Source organism: Piliocolobus tephrosceles, chromosome 10, assembly GCF_002776525.5.
Source record: "Piliocolobus tephrosceles isolate RC106 chromosome 10, ASM277652v3, whole genome shotgun sequence".
NCBI classification, from domain to species: domain Eukaryota; kingdom Metazoa; phylum Chordata; class Mammalia; order Primates; family Cercopithecidae; genus Piliocolobus; species Piliocolobus tephrosceles.
In genome coordinates, this window is record NC_045443.1 from 90,122,182 (window position 1) to 90,146,690 (window position 24,509).

At 41.1% G+C, this 24,509-nt stretch overlaps 1 protein-coding gene across 1 annotated transcript in view; it reads left to right on the forward strand.

Annotated features, from left to right (window-relative positions):
• The first annotated feature begins 9,626 nt into the window (after positions 1 to 9,626).
• Positions 9,627 to 24,509, forward strand: part of PLEKHG7 (pleckstrin homology and RhoGEF domain containing G7) — a 43,406-nt gene continuing 28,523 nt past the window's right edge. Inside the window, exons 1-6 of the mRNA XM_023224088.1 lie at positions 9,627 to 9,645; positions 12,725 to 12,765; positions 16,942 to 17,037; positions 17,809 to 17,952; positions 21,332 to 21,427; positions 21,982 to 22,083. Coding sequence (XP_023079856.1) covers positions 17,830 to 17,952; positions 21,332 to 21,427; positions 21,982 to 22,083 — 321 coding nt within the window. The 5' untranslated portion in view covers positions 9,627 to 9,645; positions 12,725 to 12,765; positions 16,942 to 17,037; positions 17,809 to 17,829. The remainder of the gene's footprint in view (positions 9,646 to 12,724; positions 12,766 to 16,941; positions 17,038 to 17,808; positions 17,953 to 21,331; positions 21,428 to 21,981; positions 22,084 to 24,509) is intronic.

Consider the following 24,509-nt stretch of genomic DNA (forward strand, 5'->3'; position numbering starts at 1 on the left):
TGTGCTCAAAAAAATATTACCTATTTGACCCCACAGTTATAGTACATGGCATTTCTCACACACTGATGAGACTCTTAAGAGGCATCTCTGTTCTGTGTTCAAACTGATGTATAGGGTACAAGTCTTCCATTTGTTCACTCCACATTTATGAGAAATAACCATCACGGTACCAGATTCTAGGCAGTAAACTAGAAGCTCCTCATCCTATCTGCTTCTCATTTGCATTTCCAACAAATGGAATACTTTGATAGAAAGTTGAATTGGAAACCATAGTCAAACATACAAAAGCGCATTCCCAACAATTTTTGAGACTCATAACGGAAAAATATATCCCAGATTTAACCAAGAGAGCTGTAGTTCAATAATTGGCAGTAGAGTTGTCATTTCTCTTTTGATTATTTTTAAAAGAGATTTTTAGAAAAAGTTTTTTACTGATGCTTAATTTGTTCTTTCTGTGTAATCAACCCATAGTTATAAGCAAGCATTCCAAATTGCACTATATTTCTTGCATAGGGTAAAACATTATGATTCTTAAAATGGAATGCCTACTTTTTCTAGTCACACAATTGCTGAAAAGCTGCCTGCTGAAGAAGACTACATTTACCATGAACTCTTACTACCAGACAAGGACTACAGTTTCTGATGAATAGGGCCTGATAAGGCTGCCTGATTAAAAAACAACAATCACTGGGCAACATTCATAGCAAAGGAAAAGATAAGACTATGCTTTATCCAAGTTGCAGTGCCTTCAATAAGATTTTTATTCTTTTAAGACACACATATCACTAAAGGTCAGTTGTACTTACCATATTCTCTAGCCCTTGTTATTATTTTTTCTTAAAATTTGCACCTGACAATTAAAGGCTAGTAGTCCTTAGTTTAAGTCTGCTGCACAGAAGGAATCTTTTAAAAATGTAAAAGATCTATTAGTCATATTTCTAAAAGGGGAACTTTGAATTAATCATCTTCAAACATTTCTGCCAAGATAAAGGTCACCACACAATTACTGTCCACACCCACCGGCCACAGAAGGAGAGAAGGAGAATGATGCTCCTGTATCTCACACTAGAGCATTCAAGATGCAGGCAGCCTCACACTGCACACTTGCTTTCCACATAAGGAACCGGTGGCCAGGGGAAGCGACAGGCCAAGGTCACAGTTGGGAATCCAGGTCCTAAGTTGGGTGCCCTTGCCACTCAGTGGGACTGTTCCTGTGGCTGCTATGATAAATTACCATAAATCAGGTGACTTAAAACAACAGAAATTTATCCTCTTTCCATTCTGGAAACCAGAAGGCTAAAATCACAGTCTGGGCAGAGCCACACTTCCCCTGAAGGCTCTAAGGGAGAACTTTCCACTTGCTTTTTCATGCAGGTGTTCCTTGGCTTGTGGCTACCTCATTTCAATCTCTGCCTCTGTCCATCTTCATATACCCTTCTCTCTTTGCTGTGTCTCCTCTCTTAGTGTCTTTTTTTTTTTTTTTTTTTTTTTTTTTGAGTCTCGCCCTGTTGCCCAGGCTGGAGTGTAGTGGTGTAATCTCAGCTCACTGCAACCTCCACCTCTCAGGTTCAAGCGATTCGCCTCCCGTAGTCTCCTGAGTAGCTGGGACTACAGGCGTGCACCACCACGCCCAGCTAATTTTTTGTATTTTTAGTAGAGACAGGATCTCACCATCTTGGCCTCTGGTCTCGAACTCCTGACTTCAGGTGATCTGCCCACCTCGGCCTCCCAAAGTGCTGGGATTACAGGCATGAGCCGCTGAGCCTGGCATCTTAAGTGTCTTTTATAAGGATGTTTGTCATTGGATTTAGGGCCCACTCAGACAATCCAGAATAATCTCATCTCTAGATCCTTAATTTAATCATATCTGCTAAGACCCTTTTTACAAATAAGGCCATATGCACATGTTCCAGAGGTTAGGATGTGGACATACCATTTTTAGGGGGTCACCATTCAAACCATTATACTCCATTCTTTTTCCTAAAGTAGTAAGCATCATCACACCATTTTAAAAATTTTGTTGTGCTTTAAAATAGTTGGTAGTCTCTTTTTCTCTTCTTCCCATTTACAAGTCTTTTTGGAGTGAGACCTGCATAATTGAATTTCTGATTCGGGCTCTGTCATTCACTACAACAGTGCCACCTTAGGTAAGTTCCTTATGCATCCCTCTAAGCCTCAGTTTCCTCTGGTTTAAAATGCGAACAGTAATTTCCACTACATAGAGTGCTTGTGAGAATCAATATGATAATGCATGTAAAGCACTTAACAAAGTGTCTAAGAAGAATCAGTTCTTAGTAAATGCCAGCTGATTTTAAATTAGAATAACATTCACCAAGATCAGTCTATTGCTTACAAAATGTAGATATTTGAGGTCTTCTGGGGGACCCATTTCCAGCAGCCAGAGACATTTCTGGCACCAGCACGTGAGAGCTGCCTCATTGTTGAGTGCTGACGCATGGGCACACGGCCTGCTCAGCCGTGGGGTGGAGGGAATTCCCGGGATGCTCTGAATTGTTGCTTTCTCAGCCTACACCATAGACCTTCAGATCTTCAGCAGTGCATAGAATGAGGAGACGTTCTGGTACCAGAAGGGAGACAAGATTATTCCAGCAGCCATGGGACTAGTCCCTTCGGATCTGACCAGCTTGGGGCAACGCAACTCAGGGTTAGTGAAAGAGTGACTGTATTGGGGCTTCTACATGGTGGGTGGGGGTGGGGAAAGCCAGTGGAGGGGTGTCCTGCCCTAGAGAGCTGCAAAGTCTGGGTCAGACACCCAGTTATACCTCTGGGTTCCAAAGCTTGTCCTGAGAACCAGAATAGCCAAGCATAAAACAACAACAACAAAAAGCATTTATCAAGGATATTTGTTTAGTTGTGTTTTTCTAAATAATTAAAGGATGGCATGGAGTTATACTGTACTTAAATGGTGACAATGGGTTACCAGCCACACCCCAAATAGTTTGCATTTATTATTAGTTTATTCACCAGCTTATCCCTCCTCTGAGGAAATCCAATCTCTAAAAATATCCTCCCCTGTCCTCTTCACACCGGGCACCCCTACCCCACACAGACACCACATTGTTTTGGGGAGGGGGATGAGAATTCTGAATTCACTACAGTGATTGCTTCCAGTGGATGAACAATCCAGAATTGGAGACATTAATCCTGCATGAATGCCACGTTTATTCAAAAACAATCCTAATATTTAAAACAGCCAAAAGAAGACACCAGTTTGGATACACACTCCACCCACCATGAGACCTAAATTCAAAGTCACGCTGAACTCAATACAGCTATATGAGTTAATTTCGTTCATCCCACGATCTGAGCAACCCCAGCTGGCACAGACCTGGGTCTTTTCCAGAGTGCCCAGAAATCCAGTCCACTGCCAGGCATGGACTCGACATCGAGGCACATTTTCCGCACCAATCCATGTCTCTTCATGTTACTGGTGCAGATGCTCTGATTGCTTTCCTAGGTCTCTGCATGGCTACAGTGGTGGTTCTTGATATTTTTATTAACTCATGCTGTCTTTTGATGAACAAAATATATTTCATGTCACAGAAATTTTGTTATGCCCTTCCAGGGGCATATTCACCTTTCCAGAATTAGCATTCGTGGGTTTTGAACACCAAGGCAAAAAGTCAAGGTCATGGATCAAGCCATTCACAAGCCGGTTGTCTTCTCCCTGCTCCCTGTGTGCAAATTCAGCTCCAAGTTTGACCTTTGTGCCCCCAATGGATGCATGATGTCAGAAGGTATCCCAGACAAGAGCAAAATGGTTAGGGGTAACGTAACCAACCACTTCTAATTGGGTGAGGGTGAGCACTCAAACTGTATTCTGCTTTTGTATATGCATACAATTATTCATTTATGCTCCAGAATGGAAAAACAAATGCCTTTGAGGACTGTCAGTATTTTGATCTATAGGTTGACATGTCTATTTATTCAACAAGTTTATCTGAATACTTGTTCTATGTCAGATTCCATGCTAACTGATTAGATTCTGTGATATATAAGATCCAGTATGAATCTTCAATGTGTTTATTATAAAGAGACAAGGTAGGAGTAGGAGAGGGAGGGGAAGAGAGAGAATTGTCCCTCCCTGAGTGGGTCAGAAAAGATTTATGGAGGAGGAATGTCTAAGCTAGAATTTAAAGATGAATACAAGTTTTTCAGGCAGACAAAGTACAACTAGGCAGGCAGATGGGAACTACCTGAGCCAAGGCATGGAGGCGTGAAGCACACAGCGTGTTTAAAGAACAGTACACAGCTAGCTATTCTTGGAGTATACATTCTGCAGGAGTTTGTGTAGGGAAATGGCAATGATCAATCACTCTGAGTATATGTGGGTTGGGTTATTGTTCCATTTACTTAACAAATGTTTATTAAGCCCTTACTAAACAGAGGAATTCAGACCAGGAGCTGGACCTTAGGGTGATAAGGGAAATAAGACATGAATCTACAAAGCATAAGACACTTTTCTTGAGAGAAGATTCATTCATGTTCATCAGCAACAATGGATTAAGTTCTAAATTAGCACCTACCAACACAACCGATTATAAGACATGTTTTCTTTACTTAAGGAGTGTCAGTATAATGGAAAAGACACATAAATAAAACATGATATTATAATATATTCAATAATCAGTCTAATAGTGTTTATTGGCTGCTTACCAAGTTCTGGACACTGACCTAAGTGCTTTATATTAATTTAGCCCATCCTCACACAATATTATTATTGTCTGCATTTCCCAAATGGCAGAGTAAGGACGGGAGAGGTTACTTAAGTTGTTCAACCAGAGGTCACACTATTGAGATTAAAATCCACGAAATTTGACCCCGCATTCTTAACCACCACTCCAGAGAACTATAGAAGCATGGAACAGAAACATATAAGCCATCCAAGAAGGGGTCAGGGAAGACGAATCCTTCTACCCCAATAGTAGCTACATGCTTTCTGAGGTCTCCAGGAAATAGAAAAGCAGTTTATAGAATCTTGGGAAACTACCAAATGTAATGATACTAGAGTGTATACAATCTAGAGTTCAAGTTCAAAAGAGTCCATTTTCTCCCAAAAGTTTGCCTAGATTACATTTCTCATTCAAATGATTGTAATTTTTTCAATCCCTCACCTCTTTAAATGCTAAAATCCCATTATGTGCCTCTTAGATTTTTCTCAAGAGAACTATATAGTTGATGGGGAAGCTTCTGACATTTCTCTTCGGGGGTCTTCTTTTTCTGAGCTCTCAGCATTTTGTGTTATATAATACCTTCTGAAGACTATTATAAAACTTCCTGGCTGGATTTGTACACTGCTAATCGATTATGTGTCAATCCAATGTCCTGTATGCAATATGATGAAGGTAGAATTATGTTTCTCATTCAAATTATTTTAACTTTCTCAACTCCCACCTAATTCAGTTCCCTCCATCCCTATAACTATCGTGGACATTGAATTCGCAAATAAAAAAGGAAAGTTGTAAGAAGTCGTAGTCCTAATGATCTTCTTATAAAACCAAATCATAAAGTAGAGAAAAAGTCAAACAGGAGTGTAGAATGCTGAAAGATGACCTCATCCTTGCAGGAGGAATCCAGTATGAGAGATCTGTGTCAGTAAGGATAGCATCTGCCTGGATGTCACAGAACCCAACTAGAATGACCTAGGTAAGGAAAGGGTGGGTTTTTGGTAACATAACCACATCCCAGGCACCTGTTTTTCTATTCTGCTGTTGTCTTTTGCAAGAGTTACGGTATACGTTCAGGTTTCAAGATCTATTCTGGACAGCAAGAAGGCAAAGGACAAGGGGTAAACAGAGGAAGCTAGCTGAGTCTGTCCCCTTTGAAAAACTTTTTCTAGTATTCACATGCTTGAGCCTCCATTTAAATCTCATTGGCCAGGTTTGGGTCACATAGCTTTCACTAGCTGCAAGAGAGTCAGAGCAGGTCAGGCTATGACCTCAGCACATACCATCCCAGTTTTAATAGCAAGAAAAGGAAAGAGCGTGCACATTGGATTGGCACATTATCTATTATTACAGTAACAGGGATGACCACATTCTCCTAAAATTTCCTAATTAAAAAAAATAATAGAAGAGCAGAGAAAAGGCAGGTGAAACAGATTACAAGACCCCAGGGAATACAGACAATTGAATAAAGCTGAGCCCAGTGTTACTTAAGTACTTCCCCTTTGTGCTCCCTAACAAAGATAATCCATGGGCCTGAATCTCATAGTATGAGTAGGAGTTAGACAGACTTGGGGAAGGTAGGGAAGGAATAAAACATTCCCAGCTAAAGCACCAAGCTGGGAAACACGATTTTGTGTGGGGAATTACAATGCATTCCCTATTTCCAGAGATCTAATAGCAAAGTGAGGAATATCAGGCAGGTAAATGGAGCCAGATCATGGAAGGCTTGTGTGTGTGCTTTAAAAATGTGTTTATCTGGTATAAGATGAGAATTTCCTGAGGCGTCCTAAGCCAGGGAGGGATAGTTCAGACTTAAATTTTAGATAACTCACCTTTAGATAAGTCACCTAGTGACTGTGTATAGGATGGAATCAAGGAGATAAAAAGAAAGGTGGAGAAACAAGGTAAGAGGTGACCATGTTACAACAATCAGAAGATGTTGAGGCCCTGATCTGGTGGAGACACAGAGGAGTGCACAAATATTAATTATTTCCTTTGAGTATCATGGAAGACTTCTTGGAGGAAGAAGCCTTTTATAACTGAAAATGAACTTCCTTTTGTGTCTACAATGTGTATCTGAACAGTCTGAGGCATCCTTACTTCATATATTTTGTAGAAAATTATGGGATGTAAGTTGACCACTAATTATAAATTCCTAAACAACTTGTTCTACTATTCATAAATAAAATGATTTGAAAAAGATTTTGCCAAAGGCTGAAAATGTGAAATAATACTCAAAACCTAAAGGTAGGAAAGGCCTATATCAAGTTACTTATAACCTCAAAATTAATTGTTCTCTAATTGTGGTGAGTATCCAGGGAGCTCAAAATACAGATACAGAGGCCCACTTCAGATCTACTAAATCAGAATCTCCGCGGTGGGACTTGGGGATGGGTATTTATAATTAATTCCACGGGATATGCTAATATACACCGGTTTTCATCAGCAGCATGAGGAGCCTAACAGGGCATGATACACTCCAACATTAGACATACTGACAAGAAAGAGGGCATGGGATCCAAGAATGCGCAATTAAGAGGCAAGAGACGAAAGTGTAGGCAGAAAGGCTGTCACTCACATAGAAGGTCAGAACCATGGAACTTGGCTGCAGAGCCTGGTAGGACCTGAGCAGCAGCTAGGTAGGAAAATGGAAAGAGTGGAGGAAGGACTGGGATAGGGAGACTAACAGGGATCCAAGCACCACCACTTTGGGGGTGGGAGAGCGCTAGATGGCAATAGACAAAATCATAACATCCAAAAAGATGTGACAAATCTGGGCTCTCAACTTTCCAGGCAATTCACAGCTATGCTTTTGTTGGTAAATCAAGACAAATTTCTTTCTATGTAAAGTAGCATATATATGCTATTTGTTGGTGAAAATATAAATATTACATTGGTCAATAAACAGAAGAAATTGCATCTCTGTCCCTTAGAGTAGACCAAAGGAATATCTGAATAGTTCTGATGAGAAAACTGTGAGCCCCTATAATTCCATGTTATTAGGAAGGTCCCTAGCATGACAGACCCCTTACAAGCCTGACCAGTTTTGCTCCTTAGAGATCGCTGAGCAAATGCCTGGTGGCTTTGGCACTGTTCCCCACTGTGTCTGTGACATCACCCATGAATTTTGTGAACATCCTACAGACACATTTCATGAAATGGGCCGGGGAAAGGAGAAGGGCAGGGGAAAGGAGCAGGTAGATAGTCCTGTGTGATGAACTTTTCTAACAATATTTCTCATTTTTCTCTGGGAAAAATAAAAGTAGCTGACTTTAAACAACAAGCTTCAGATCATTAGGGGTACCATGATCACCCCCATGGATCCTGCTGCCTTCTGAGGCAGTTTGCATAATTTGCAAAGACATCTGTGTTTGAGGTCTTTTTCCTAATATCCTTCTGAGTCAGAACAAGCAGGGTGCATTTGTGTTGACATGTCTAGGCGAGCTCTTCTGCTTGGGATTAGTCAAAACCATAAATGGCAAGTAAGGCTCAAAGAGGTGGTGAGTAGATGTGTGGGACGTTTGTGTCATCACAGCCCTCCCATGCCTCCCAGTCCTTCCTAACAGAGCGGCAGCAGGCAGCTCGCAGCCATTCCGCATGAACAGAGGTGGTCTGAACTACGAACCTGCCTAATTCAGCTCTAAGATCTTTCCTTGCATCTTTTAAAAAATTTATTTTAATTCAGGGAGTACATGTACATATTTGTTCCATGGGTATATTGCATCATGGAGATCAGGCTTCTAGTATACCCATAACCCAAATATTGAATTTTGTACCCAGTAGTTAATTTTGTAACACTTACTTCCCTCCCACCTCACCCCTCCCCACTTTTGGAGTCTATTGTTTCCATCTTTATGTCCATGGGTACCCATTGTATAGTGCCTACTTCTAAGTGACAGCATGTGATATTTGATTTTTTGCATCTGGATTAGTTCACATAGGATAATGGCCTCCAGCTCCATCCATTTTGCTGCAAAGGAAATAATTTCATGTTTTGTTTTGTTTTGTTTTGTTTCGTTTTTGTTTTTTTAGATGGAGTTTCACTCTTGTTGCCCAGGCTAGAGTGCAATGGCGCGATCTTGGCTCACTGCAACCTCTGCCTCCCAGGTTCAAGCAATTCTCCTGCCTCAGCCTCCCAAGTAGATGAGATTGCAGGCATGCACCACCATGCCCAGCTAATTTTGTATTTTTTTTAGTGGAGACGGGTTTTCACCATGTTGGTCAGGCTGGTCTTGAACTCCTGACCTCAGGTGATCTGCCCACCTCAGCCTCCCAAAGTGCTTGGATTACAGGCATGAGCCACTGCACGCAGCTGATTTCATGCTTTTTTATGGCTGCATGGTATTCTATGGTGTGTGTGTGTGTGTGTGTGTGTGTATTTACACATTTTTACATATTTACACATTTATAAGCCACATTCCATGGCATAAACACACACACATTTTCTTTATCTAACCAACTTAAGTCTATCTTAAGACTTAAGATAGACACTTAAGTCAGTTCCATGACTTTGCTATGGGGAATAGTGCTGCAATGAACATAATGTGTACAGGTGTCTTTTTTATATAATGATTTCTTTTCCTTTGGGTAGATACTCAGTAGTGGGACTGTTGGGGTGAATGGTAGGTCTATTTTTAGTTCTTTGAAATGTCTCCATACTGTTTTCCCTTGAGGTTGAACTAATTTACATTCCCCCCAATGGTGTATAAGCATCCCTTTTCTCCACAACCATGCCAACATCTATTGTTTTTTCACTTTTGAGTAATAGCCATTCTCAGTGGTGTAAGATGATGTTTCGGCGTGGTTTTCCTTTTGTCTCTCGAGCACAGGTTCTACGAGCACAGGCGGAGTTCTGTGGTGCTGAACTTACCTGGACTTGAGGTGTTCCCTGGGGACCTTCTGGTGTCAGATGGAGTTGCTGATTACCTATGCCACCCACTTCTGCTGCTGAATTCAGGTTCTGTTCATTCAGTATACTTTCATTCCATGCCCCCTGTGGAACAGATATTGCCATAACCAGGGGGAATTTTCAAAATATTGAATAATTAGTAGAATACATGCACTGACCAGTTAGAATCAGCCTCACCAATGACAACAGGCACCAGCTGTTACTGGAATGACTGGAACCAGCTGAGTACCAGTCTTGGTGTTGGGCATTCCATTTACAGAGATGAATGAGGTGTGGCTCTTTCCTTAAAATGTCTTCTGGTCGAATGTCTTATCCCAGGTCCAAGACCTGAGACAGGGGCAGCATCTTAGATCAGAGTGCCCTCTCCAGGCTGGTGAGTAGCTTCCCCATTATTGCCGTCATGTTCCTCTCCCACCCCACTCCTGGGCTTCAGCCTCACACTGGTATCTTCCAACCAGGGTGGTACCATGGGGAGGCAGAGGTGACGGTGGCAGATGAGTGTCTGATAGAGAGGCAGCTTTAGGGATAAAGCTGCATCTTCATCTCATTTGTGAAATAAAAGAACAATTAGGATCTTCAGGGTGTTTTCTTCAAGATTCTTGGGATAGGTAAATCAAAGCCTTTGAGAGCTAAGAGGAGACTTAAGGATTATCCATGCTGGTGGTTTTTAAACTGGTTTGGTTCTTAGCAGAGTCCTTTTTACAAAAGAATCCTTACTTGGAAATCCAATGTATAAAACAAATCCAGGTGAAGCTGCAATGCTTGCAGCTGGGATGAGCCCCAAAGACTCATCTCCAAGGCACTCGGACACCTGACAAAAGAGTTTGAAAACCAGCAGGTCATCCCTCATTCACACATGTGTGAGTGAGACCCAGAAAAGAGAAGTGGCCTAGTCATGGGGTCAGCTGGTTTGTGCAGAGAAATGGAATCAAGGCTCCTGAGTGTGAGTCCAGTGCCCATCTGTCATCATCTGTCATCTATTGTATGGGCAGCTGCAGTCTCCTGTATGTGAAGCCCAGGGCCACCAGTGAATAAATCATAACATGTTTACAGCTCTTTATTTTTACAGACCCTTTCACATCTACTTACTGTCTTATGTGATACAGTAATCCAAGTGAACAAACCAAGAGGGGTTAAGTGATCTGCTTGAGGACATGCCCCTAGAAATCCAAGCTAGTTCTAAACACAATGTGGCCTTAACAGAGGTTAGTACATTTTAAGAGGCTTTAGAATGCTCTCAATTAGTTAACAACTAGAACAGTGGTTCCCAAAGGCTGTCCTGGACCAGCAGCTTCGCCCTCACCTGAGAAGTTGTTAGAAATGCAGATTCCAGGCTCCCCATCCCCAAGACCTTCTGAATCAGAAACTCTGGGGGTGGTGTCCAGCAGTCTGTTCGTCCATTTTGTTTGTGGTGGTGGTGGTGGTTTGAGACGGAGTCTCACTCTGTGGCCACCACCACACCTGGCTAACTTTTTTGTATTTTTAGGAGAGACGAGGTTTCAACATGTTGGTCAGGCTGGTCTCGAACTCCTGACCTTAGGTAATCCATTCGCCTTGGCTTCCCAAGGTGCTGGGATTGCAGGCTCGAACTACCGCGCCCAGCCAGCAGTCTTTTTTAACACGCTCTACAGGTGATTCTGATGCCAGCTACAGTTTGAGAACAAGATACTAAGGAACAAGATCATCGCTGCTTCTACATCTCGCTAGCTGTTATATTTGTGTGTGTGCCTAGCATCATGGTAGATACCTCACAGCATAAGATAAGCAGCATCCTCTCTATACCCCTCTGCCCTCTTCTCAGGAGTTTAGAATAGAGGCCTCATGTTCTCAAGTCATGGGCTAACGCAGTGCTGCTCACGCTTTGCTGTGCATATGAGTCACCTGCAGATATAGTTGAAATAAAGATTCTGGTTTAGCAAAATTGTATATTTAAGACAGATAATGAAAGATTGTGGATTCAATAAAGACTCATGAATCTTCTGAATACTCACAAAGCTTTCCCAAGGCTCCAAAGCTAGAAAAGCACAGGAGAGAAATTGGCCAAGGATCAGGGACCCCAATTATTGCAGTTCAAATTGGATGTAGTAATTTACCACCAGGCATGGGAGAGCTAAGTGTGGTGAAGCTGATTTGTGCCTAAGGGAGGGTCCATCTAATCTCCCTTTAATAAAGATCAATAAGGTGGTCAAAATGAATGCAAGGATAATCTGTTGGTCAGGTGCCTCCCAAGGTTACGGTGGGAAGGTGCCTTAAGCACATCCTTTGCAGTTAATGCTGCTCAGATCATTGCTTCCCTTTGATTGAATTAGTACACACACTGTCCTGGGGGACCTGATAGAAAGAGAGATGGACGTATAAGACATCCATTTTGTATACCGAATGGTCAGAACATGCCACCCACACCTAAGAGACAATTTTCAGCTTTTGCTAGGTAGCATTACAACTTTATGCAAACAGCATAAAATTCAAAAGGCTAGAACCCAATCGAATCTCTTTCCTTCCCAGTCTTCAAAAGAATGAGGGATTGAATAACGGCTTCTTTCTCAAGTCAAAGCAACTTCCTAGTTGATGGCCAGAAGCAAGAAGCCCCAACATAAAAATTGGTGATGTTTTAATGTTCTCTATTTTGGGAGCCTTCCTTTAACCACATCTGGGGATTATGAGTGAAGGCAGTTTCCAAGTCTCCCATTTGCTCAGGCTGCTGAAGTTTGCATGTGGTGGGAGGGTTCTGGTAAGACAGTGTGAAAATAAAGGGCCTGTCCTTTTAGCCCCAAAGTGCTATGGTTCCCTGTCTTAAATAAATTACTCAACATCTTATAGTACAGTTTACAGATTTCTCCTCAAGCGATGAGGAAAAGGAGTTTAAATAATACACCAGTAAAGAAACAGGACAATACCACCTTAAGGCAGCAACAGAACACCAACTTTTAGGTTGCAACGTTGCTTCATTCACTCGTCTGTAAAAATATAAATATTCATTTTGTGCATTCTCAAGAGAAAGATAATTAAAGCAGGATGAATTCTGTTTGGCTAATTTTCAAAAAGCAGGTTTTGTAAAGCACTGCAATGATCTGTCACTAGTAACTCTAAGTACTTGTAATAATATATTGTCTTTAATTTCACCCAGAATCCAAAAAGCCAAGATGGCCTTTCTCCAAAAGAGGAGTGGTAAGTGTTGCAAATTGCCATTTTTGTTTTAATTAAGCTTCCTGTAGCTAAGAAAGTAAGAAATGGCTGAAGAGCCTCTTCATTCTGCTTTATCTTTGCATAAAGGCAGATGGCACGTGAAATATAAATGATATCATCACATCCGTAGTATTGGCTATGGAACATGCCAAGGGTTGCCAATTTGTGCAGCGAAACAGTGCTAATTGCCAGTGGTTAATTAGCTCTGAAAAAAAAAAAAAAAAACACACACACAAAGCAATCCTAATATAGTGATGCTTTACAACACTACATTTATAGCTTGCTGCTTAGAAAGCAGCTCACTCAATGAAGCAAACTTGCACAAATGTATGCCCCAGTTTGCAGTTAGTGCCATGTATATTGGGAACATTGAAAAATGAATGAGATCTTACAGAAACAGATTCCACAAATACACTTCTATTTCTGGGAAAGCCAACTGGATTAATCCTAGTGGGTTTGAATTCATTCTTGGTTCCATCAATAATTGATGAGTTATCCATCTCAATCAGTGGTCCCTGAGACTTTACTGCCTAGGACAAGGGTGGCCACAGTCAAGCCGTTCCTTCTGGCATGCTGTGGGAAGAGGGAGGGAATGCTCATGATGACAACCGGATTCCTCCTGTTTTCTAGGGGGAGGAAAGGGACTGATTTGTGTTCTCCCAGCAGTACTAGTTGCATGACTTACACTCTACAACCAGCAGCAGCAGCGGGGCCTTATGGACTGTTACTATGCCTCATTCTGTTAAAAATCTGCCCACATGGCCTTGCCAATCACTTTGGCATCAGTTGCTGACATCTGCAGTGGTTCTATGACACACATACCTTGCTATTTTTTAAGTCCCATCGCTAAATAAAAAGTCCTCTGAAGTTCCAATTCTAGCTCCTTCCCCTACTGCCCTATGACCTTGGCCAAATGGATTACTCTCCCTCAGCTCAGATCTTCCCTGTAAAAGACAGAAGACCAGTGCCAGCCTCACAGGGTGGTTGTAATGAATGCCTTATAATGCCTGTGGAGCCTACCCCAGAGCCAGGCACATGCAGACACTCAGCCGTATCACTAGTAGTAGAATCTTTAATTAGGGTTTGGAAAACTACTTATTCTCATAGCCAAGTATATGATTGACTTTCACGTTTTTTCCCAAAAGTAAAACGTTTATATGGAACATACTCTAAACATTATGAGCTGCAAATCGTAAATTGTTAGTAAAATTGTAACACTATTGCCACCAGGGCTGTTGCTCATCAGTCATTTAGAGACATGCTTTGTCTGTTTTTCTGACAGGTCTGAGACAAGGCTTATGACGCAGCCCCTCCTGAGCTCTTTCCTCGAATAAACAGAGGCAGAGCTGGTCACCAATCACATCTGAGATCTCAGGAGAAGGGGCATCTCCCCCGAGCCCTCCCGAGGGCTTATGCAGGACAGGGAAGATCTGAGGGCTGCCTGAGAGATAGAATATGCTTTCGGAAGGGAAGAACTTGGCTAAGGAAGGGTACTCCTACAAGTTGTTGGGATTGATCCATTTTTTTCCCCCACAAAGAAGCAACTTGTTCTCCACACATGTGTTGAACAACTGTGCCAAGTACTGGGACAGATATCTAAGACGCCAAGATGCCCATTATCAGCTCACAATTGAGAAGATGGGACTGACAAGTAAACTGTGGGTGGTGGGGGAAAACATGCTAAATGGTTCGCACTGTGTTGGAGGGAGGGAGGCAATGAGGGAGACACACAAAGGAAGAATAATTGGTGGACGTTCTCAGCAAATGTTTTCAGCAATGAAGAGAAAGTCATTTCTAGAAGCTTCACTTTCACAAGAACACAATATCTTGTTTTCTTAAAATTAACATCGTTTCCTTTATCCTCTTATCCTTATTAATCACGTAATTCGTATCTCTATAAATGGTAATCCACATCAATATAACAAACACACTTCTGTGTTGTGATGTTTTTCCAATCTATTACAGATTTTTCCTTTTCCTCCTTGCTTTCCTCCTTCCTTTCTTCCCATCAGTATAATATTAGTAATAAAAGCAAACACATCTATAATGTTTAGCACATTACCAGGCACTGTTACTGTTTACCTGTATTCTCGTTTATGCATGTCAGTTAACACATGTGAACTCATAAATTCTACAACAACCCAACAAGGTAGCTAACATTATTACTTCTCATTTTGAAAATGGGGAAATGGATTCAGAGAGGTCGACTAGTTTGCCTGAGGACACACAGCTCATAAGTTATGGAGCCTCCAGCATTCCAGGAAGTCTGGCTTTGAGTCTGTTCTAGCCCTGATGTGGCCCTGCTCCTTCAACTGTAGGAGTCCCCATCACCAGACCTGGAAACTCCTCCATCCATTCTCTCGTTAGAGCTCTCATAGATCTTACCTGTTCTCATTGATTTGTCAATCACTCCAAAAATGTGTATATTCAGTCTTAACCTTCAATTTTGCTCCAGTTCCACGTCACCAGTGACTACTGCACATCTTCATGCCACCTACCTCTTAGTTACTAAGTTTGAGACTCCAGAATTAACCTTGGCATCTCACTTTTCTTTACCCTGTGTATTCTCTCAAGTAACCTTCAAATGCTTTTCATTGCCTCTCCTAACCACTGCTACCACAATGGAGGCAAGAAGGTACTAAATGGGCGTGTCATTTTCAAGAGTTAATGAGACCACTGGGAGAACCGTCTCCTCTCTCCTCACTGGAATACCCACCCAGACATTTGGCCAGAAGGCTGGTCAAACCCATAGAAAGCCATGGTGAGTGCCCTTCAAAACACGGGGCTGGCGCCCACTTTCCCACAACTCCAATGCTCCTTCCATTGTCTCAGCCTCTTTCTTTTCCAACTGGCTGCTGATTTTTTATTTCCACAACATGCAGTCGCTATGGTTTCAGACATCAACAAAAGGCATATGTCCCAATTGCAGTAGGCGGTCTTTAACTGGTTCCAAGATTCCTTTGCTGCTGTGGAGGCTAATGAGTCTACAATAGGTTTCCTTTTTCAGTGCCATAACCCTACCAGAGAAACCAGCCACAACCCATTAGCACATTCTGAAACTATGACAGGGTCTCTTTTCAGACGCGCAGGGAGCCCCCTACCTGCAACAGTAGATAACCTGTGCCTTTCTTGCTCATGAAAACAATATCGATTAACTTTCACCGAACTGTTTAGATCCATGCCAATATTGTGCACCCTGAGGCAACAGAACAAGTCGAAAAATTGTTTGTCATAAGCATTCATTTGAAATGCAGCCAAGCTGACTTTTAAAAGCCTTGCACATTGTTATTTGATAGCTTCTTCTTGCTTTGGTTGGTAAAATGAACTCTTTAAGTGGGCAATTCATGATGTTGCAATAGAATAGTGAATGAACCGAAAAGAAAATGCTCACAATATAAGTTTAAAAAGCAAGTTGCAAAAGAATGTGTGAATATGATACATTGTACCATTTAAAAATTAATTATTAATGTGATCAGAATATGATATTTCCAATGGGTATGTGAGGGTGAAGACACATTTCATGGTTTATTTTTTGTTGTTGTTTGTTTCTCAAGTTTTCTACAATAAACATATATTATCTTAGCAATCAGATTTTTTAAACAAATATTATTAAGAAAAAATGACTACAACAAAAGTTAAGTGGGTGATTCCATTCTAAGGAAAGTACAGTTTCCAGCATGTTCTGGTATTCTGTAGCAGAGAATTATTGTTTGGGACAAGTTGCTTTAACACTGGGCTTTATTTTGTCATCTGCTAAAATAAGGGTTAAACCAATATGTCTGAGGTACCTTCTGATGTTAATTAAATCTTAGGGTCCAGAGTTTGGAAAAGTTAAAACTGTAAAGGCTATGTCACCCCAAAGGTAGGCATGATAAGACTGTTTGCTGTATGACCATTCTGTGCCTAGGATTTTTTTTAATGTGTAAAATGAGAGGTTTGGACAAGGTATTCTCATGGGCCTGTGTCCCTCAGTTCTGACAGTCTGTGGTTCTGTGGCTCCTACTAGAGCTCAGAAATGGCTTTGAAACTGCTTAAAGACAAAATATGTCATCTCTTATCATGAATGTTAGGGAATGAACGAAAGATACCAAGGCTACCGAAGTCGTGTCATTAAAGAATCCATGTTTGAAAATCCTGTTTCTAACCATCTTTAAGCAGGGCAAAGACAAACACAAGCACACATCCGATCTGGAAAACTGCCTGTCCTCTGTGAAAATTACCAACTTCAGGGGCTATGACTTCTACAGTCTGAAGGTATCTTTCCAACTGTTTCCTGTGGGACATGGCTTTTTCTTTTTGTTTTTTGGTGGGGTGGGGAGGGGAAGGTCAGTGTTTTAAGCTGCCAGATTACGGCCTTGTTTACAGTAAGAGCAAAATGCAAGAGAGGAACCCAGGGCTGAACAGGGCCTGCTCTCCTCAAACACACTGAAAGCTGGGGAAAGCCATTTTATCTTAAATAAGGTAGCAAATGTGAGAGCACTTCATAGGTCAGAAAGCCTCTACAAATGTTAAAAGTGGTTGTTACTACTCTTTATCTCTCTGGACCTGGATTTCCTCATTGGAAACGTTAAGTTGTTTTTGATAAGATGATTTCTAAAGGTCTCCCTGAGCTTTAAAACTCTCACTTCATGCTTCTTCAGTGGAACCTGGAATCAGACTTCCCAGTCCTGGGTTTGGGGTTCTTTGAGTATTTTATGTCAATAAACTGAAAAAGACTCAGATATTCTCAAGCTTAATTCAAAGCATCATCAGTCTGAATTGATTTGAATCTTAAACTAGAAATAATGCACATTGTGCATTTCATGCTGTGTATTAGGAGGAATTGGCATCCCAGAGCCCCACAGAGAAAGCGATGGCTTGGGTCACTTGGGGAGTCACTGTCAAGAGGGATGTCCAGGGCCTGAAGCAGGAAATCATGATTCCAGGGGTTGCTTGGCCCTTTGGAACTGCAAGCCAAAGCAAATAGCCAACAGGTCAATCCACTGAGGTGGAAATGTTTTGTTCTCTCTTTTTCCTCATGTACAGGATAAGACCTGGGATGAAGTCATGGAAACACATCACAAACTCCTGACCAATCAATTAGACTTGAGAAAGCAGCAAGAAGCCGTGTGGGAACTTTTCACAAGTGAATGCACCTATTTTTTGGACCATTTATTAGTTCTTAAGATGGTAATGCCAGGCTTAATTTTGTAGTAGATGGAAAATTTGTTTATTTGGGCACTTGTTTTCCTCTTCTGAAAGAAATAAAAGAGAGAGAGAAGAAAGAGAAAGAAAGGAAAGAGAGAGAGAAAGGAAGGGAGAAAGGAAGGAAAGAAGAAGGAAGGAAGGAAAAGAGAGAGAGGAAAGGAGAGGAAGGGAAGGAGGGAGGAAGGAAGGAAGGAAGGAAGGAAGGAAGGAAGGAAGGAAGGAAGGAAGGAGGGAAGGAAAAGAGAGGGAAAGGGAGGCGAGGTGAGGTTTTTTCCTCCCTCTTTCAGGGGATCGTGAAAATTTTTATTTGTCATTTATTTTTGTTTACCTATTACTCTACTGTCTTTTTATACTTTAACATTGGATGAGATCTTCTTAATGAACTAGTCCAGTGTCTCATCTGATCTTGAATGAATCTCTTCTGCCTTGTCTCACCAGTTTGCACACTCGGCTCATACCCTTCTCAGGCAGTCCATTCCATCTTTCCTTGGCTTCCTTTCTTGGAGCTCTTGCTCCCTCGTGAACAGTGCCAGGTGAATGCTTTTTATCAGCTGCAGGGCCACCATTGCAGATTTCGGGGGCTACCATACACATGCAATTTAGTACTGTTGAATTACATGGTATATTCATGATGTCTGCTATGTAAATAGCACCCGTGTGGTTACACACTGCTGCAGCTATGCTCTGGTGAGGCTCAGAACAGAGAATTTTTTCTAGAAGAACAACAGAGCAAGGAAGAGAACCATAGAGCAGCTTCCTCCCAGGACCACAGGGGAGGATGGGCCACACAGCTCCCAAGGTTGCCTCTGACCACAGTACTTTTGCATCCTGATGACTGTCTTACACAGCTAAAAGGCACTGTGCTGGCAGACCTAAGTTCAAGCCCTGGCTCTGCCTCTGATTTGCCTTGTGACCTTAGGAAAGTGTAGTCCTTCATATCCTAAAGCAGGGGTTGACAAATCTTTTCTGCAAAGGTGCAGATAGTAAATATTTTGGGCTTTTCAGGCTATATAGTTTTTGTTGCAACCACTTAACTCTGCCATTGCAGTGCAAAAGCAGTCTACAGGAATGTGCGTGACTGTGTCACCCAGAAAACATCATTTACAAAAACAGGTGGCAGGCAAAATTAAGCTCACAGGCTGCATAGTTTGACAGTCCCTGTCCTAAGCTATAAAAGAGAAATGACAGTACCGTCTCTGGCTATCTCATAAGACCATTATGATGATCAAATTAGTTTTCTTTGAAATCTATCAAGTGCTATACAAATGTCAGTTATTTTCTGTAAGTAATATTTTTTGTCAATCACAGTGCTAAATCCTTAACTTAGCAAAATGTAAACCACAAAGACACTTTGTGGTTTACATTGAAATTTAGGAGAAAGTTGAAATTTAGAGACAATATCAATTAGGATGCTTACAAGAGCATGTAATAGAAAACTAGCTTAAATAATACAGTATTTTGTTAGTCCTTGTGACTGCCAAGTTCAGAGGTGGGAGGGAATTCAAGACATGTTTGATCAAGGGGCTCAAAACAAAACAAAACAAAAAAAACATTTCTTTCCATCTCTCACCCTGCCTTCCATGGCATTAGCCACATCCTATGGCTGGCTTCTCTTGTAGTCACAGCATGGTTGCTATCCTTGAGCTCATGGCCAGAGAGAAAGAGAGAGAGAGAGAGAGAGATCTTCTCAGCATTCATAGCAAAAGTCTTGAGATTTAATCTGATTGGACTGGCTTAGATCACGTGCCCACCTGTGAGCCAAATCCACTAGCTCCGTAAGGAAGGAATGTGCCAATTGGCTTAAGGCAGTCAAGACCCAACCTCGGGAGTGAGATCAGCTTGCCACATGGCACATATGCCGCCTGGGGAAGAGTAGACACTGGGGTGAAAACCAGGCTGTTTTTAGGGAAGAGGAGTATTGCAGGGGGTGGTAATGATAAATGTTCACTGCAGAGAACTAAGCCCCTGAGCTATGCCACCTTCCTTGTCCTAAGAAACAGCACAGAACTTTCTGTCCCACTGTAAACTGTCCAAGCTTTTCAAAATAACATTTCCTGTTTAAGAAAAGGCCAATGTGAGCTCACTGTCAAATACCTCAGTGTATTTAAAGTATATATGTACCTTCCTTTTACACAATCAATATGTTTTCCAAAAGCGCTTATGAGTTAAAAATTTGTAACTCATATAATAAATATATTGGAGGACTCAGCATTTTTTTTAAATAGCAAAATTTCTGTAAAGCAAAGAATCTTATAACAATAGTAGTATTTCTTCCAAATTGTCCCAGTCTATCTGTAGTAATGAGTTCTGTTTCTTACAATCATGTTTTAAATGCTTGGATATTGACAGATTTCCAAACAACCAATACTCCATGGATTTTAAAAGGTCTAAGTGGTTCTCGACAGGTGGCCTCTAGACCAGCAGCATCAGAATCCCTTGGGGACTTGTTGGAAATGAGCGTTCTCAGACCCCATCACAGATGAGGGTGGGGTCCAGCAAGTTCTGGTATAACAAGGCGGCCAGGTGATTCTGACGCAAGTTCAAGAACCACTCGCTACACTAATGAAATAATACAGGAATGGGAATTGGAGAACGTTATGTATCTGAAGCCCAGTCTTTTAACACCTAAGATTCTTTAAGTAATTTGTCCTTTTGTCCCTTTGAATACTTCCCGTCTTATGTATACAAAGTATTTCTTTTTCAATAAACTGCTGTCTCTTCTGTTTATAGAATGAAGGGCAAGCTATCTGTAAGTGAGGATTGTACTTCTTTATTTTTATTTTTATTTTTTGACTTGCTGTGTAGTTCTCCAGTTTGTGAAATCATCAAATTAAGTAAAAATAACATAAAAACTCCCTTAATGTTTTCATCCATGTTTAATGCCTCTAAACAAGCTGAAACATTTTACCAGTTATCAGAGATTAACTCACTAAATCTCTACTTTTAATTCCCTGAAAGTAAAGTATATTTGGGTCTTTTGCAGAAGAGAGAGCATATGAGAACACACCATGAATATCGTTTTGCTTTCAAGTTAGTAGTGTTGGCAAGAAGAGAACCTTTGGGATTTCTTTGGCACTAGAAGCAGAGGAGGCCCATTTGGACAGATTCTGTTCAATAGGAATGTTGTTAGAATTGACTTAAGCAACCACAACTTTCATACTGAAAAGCTCATTTCCAATATGTTCTATGAAGCTTAAATGTGATCATTTGTCTTGAGTATAGCATTTAAACCTTGAGAGTGCTGATTTCTCCATTGTTTTGTAAAGTTATACCCAGGAGGTTTATGTTTAATGTTCTTGCAAAAGGCATGTTTCAAAATTAAAAAACAGAAATTAATGTACATATATTTTTTGTTTCAAAGATCTTTATGAATACACTAAAATATCTGCAAACTCATGAATATCTCCTAGATGTGGATTTATGGAGACTTTTTGCAAACCTGGAGGAGTTAACTCAGGTGAGCCAAGTAGGAAGATTTTAGTAGTCATGTTTTAACATTCACTAGAGGATCACGAAAATTCATGCTTGGTCTGTTCTTATGGCTCGTATTCCATAATACATCTCCATATTCCATTCCCGCTCAGGACTTCAGGTTACTAAGAAAGAAGTTGAAATATCCGTTGATGCCTTTCCCATAAATTGTAGATATTAGTTACCCTTTATTTGTCATTTTTCCATGGCTATTTTAAAAAGTAAATACATTCCTAAGATCTCCATCATCTTCATAAATGTTTATTTTCAACTGAATGTCCTCTTCTCACATACATTATAAACAAATAATATTTTTCCTCTTAAAAGGAAAGGAAGAGAGATAACAACAGGGATTTATTTATAAGAAATACTTATAAGAAAATATGTATTGGAGAGTGGAGGAAATAAATCTTTGAATTTTGCTAGGAGATAAATTTGAAATGGGAAACATGTGTAAGAATGATACTCGAAGTTCAACAAATGTTTATTCCTTAACCCTGGGTGTGTGCCTACTTTTGCCTTCTTTCTCTCTGTCCCTAGACAAGCCTTGGTTTTGTGAACAGTCTCTTTGGCATCATCAAGGACTATGTAGACGCTTCTGAGATTTCCTCATCACTGGATTTTATTTCCGTGCTCACAAAGGTAAACTCCTTCCAGGAAATCTCAGCTTCATAAAGTAGCATCACCCACCTCCCAAGACAGTTGTTTACACCCTACTTGATTTTTCTTCTCACTGGGAAAGTTCTACCTCCACCCTCCTACAAAGGAACTGTCCCTTTCTCTGCCAATCAACATTTTCAAAAATAACTTGCAGATTCTGTTTTCCCATTGTCACATCTCCTGTGTGGGTTTTATTAACACAAAAATCTGCATGCATGGAAAAGCCATTTCCAAGTCTGTTTTTTAAATGACTTCAATTTAAAGTAATATTCATGGCAATAGTTTAGTGTCTGCTAATTACATGATTCAGTTGTTTTAACGAAAGTACCAATTTCTCAGAAAGAAACAGAATAAACCTTCAAATTCATCAACACCCTTGATCATATTTCTGTGGGTGAAATAAGGAGAAAAGAGGAAAACCTGTACCCCGGGTTTGATAAGTGCTATTTATTTCTTGAGTAGACATTTGGACATCCTCCCCTACTTTTCTTTTTTTTTTTTTTTCAAGCACAAATAGAACATTTATAGAAATTGACCATATTACAAGTCTAATTTTAGCACATTATAAAGGATTAGCATATACAACCTCATTCTCTGACAAAATGTAGTAAAGGCAGAAATTTGTAACAAATAACTTATAAATAATTCCCTTACTTTTCTTACTTTGAGATTTTTAATCTAATTTTAATCTAATTTCATTTAGCAAGATCTGAATTTTTAAACTCCACTTTTTAAGAAAAAAGATAGATTGAGATTTATTGAGAACTTACTAAGTGCTATGTATGGAGCCAATACCCTGTACACAATAATGTGAAAAATTAAACAAGCTCCTTGCTTTTAAGAAATTTTAAGTCTGCTGGGTTCGGTGGCTCACGCCTGTAATCCCAACACTTTGGGAGGCGGAGGCGGATGGATCACGAGGTGAGGAGATCGAGACCATCCTGGCTAACACAGTGAAACCCCATCTCTACTAAAAATACAAAAAATTAGCCGGGCGTGGTGACGGGCTCCTGTAGTCCCAGCTACTCGGGAGGCTGAGGCAGGAGAATGGCATGAACCCGGGAGGCGGAGCTTTCAGTGAGCCCAGATCTCCCCACTGCACTCCAGCCTGGGCGACAGAGCGAGACTCTGCCTCAAAAAAAAAAAAAAAAAAAAAAAAAAAAGGAATTTAAAGTCTTAAGTCTTGTGGGGGAGAAATTAATCCAATAATGACACTAATGATTATATAATCAAAGTAAGATAAATGCTGGGGAAAAGAAGGAACACAAATATCATGAGTGTCCAACAAAGGAAACCTTGTAAGTTGGGATGCACAGGTAGGAAATGCTTCCTGGGGATATGACACTTGAGAAGATACATGAAGAAGGAAGAGTTTTTTTTTTTTTTTTTTAGACGGAGTCTCTCTCTCTCTGTCGCCCTGGCTGGAGTGCAGTGGCTGGATCTCAGCTCACTGCAAGCTCCGCTTCCGGGGTTCACGCCATTCTCCTGCCTCAGCCTCCCATGTAGCTGGGACTACAGGTGCCCTCCACCATGCCCGCCTAATTTTTTTTTTTTTTTTTTTTTTTTTGTATTTTTAGTAGAGACGGGGTTTCACCATGTTAGCCAGGATGGTCTCGATCTCCTGACCTCGTGATCCGCCCGTCTCCGCCTCCCAAAGTGCTGGGATTACAGGCATGAGCCACCACTCCCGGCCAGAAGGAAGACTTTTAACAAGGCAAAAATCAGCGGGAAGATCCTTTAGTGAACATTTAAAATGGGTTGAAATAAGATCTTTGGACGTTTTTGTTTGTTGTTTAGTTGTTTTTTTATTTACTTTTTTAAGACAGCTTCTCTGTTGCCCGGGTTGGAGTGCAGTAGTGCGACTTCAGCTCACTGCCACCTCCGCCTCCCAGGTTCAAGCAATTCTCATGCCTCAGCCTCCCAAGTAGCTGGTATTAAAAGCATACACCACACCCAGTTAATTTTTGTAATTTTGTAATGAGATAGAAACTGAGGCTTAGAGAAGTTAGATAATTTGGCTGAGATCACAGAGCCAATGGGTGGTAGAACTGGATATCTAAGCCTGACCATTAATGACTCTATTTTTCTTTTCTTTTTTTTTTTTTTTTGAAGGGGAGGGTTGACAGAGTCTTGCTCTGTCACCCAGGCTGGAGTGCGGTGGTGCAATCTTGGCTCACTGCAACCTCTGCCTCCTAGGTTCAAGCAATTCTCCTGCCTCAGTGGCCCGAGTGCGCCACCATGTCCAGCTAATTTTTGTATTCTTAGTAGAAACGGGGTTTCATCATGTTGGCCAGGCTGCTCTTGAACTCCTGACCTCAGGTGATCCACCCACCTTGGTCTCCCAAAGTGCTGGGATTACACGTGCGAGTCACCGTGCCCAGCCCCATTAGTGAGTCTTAATCTTGGCC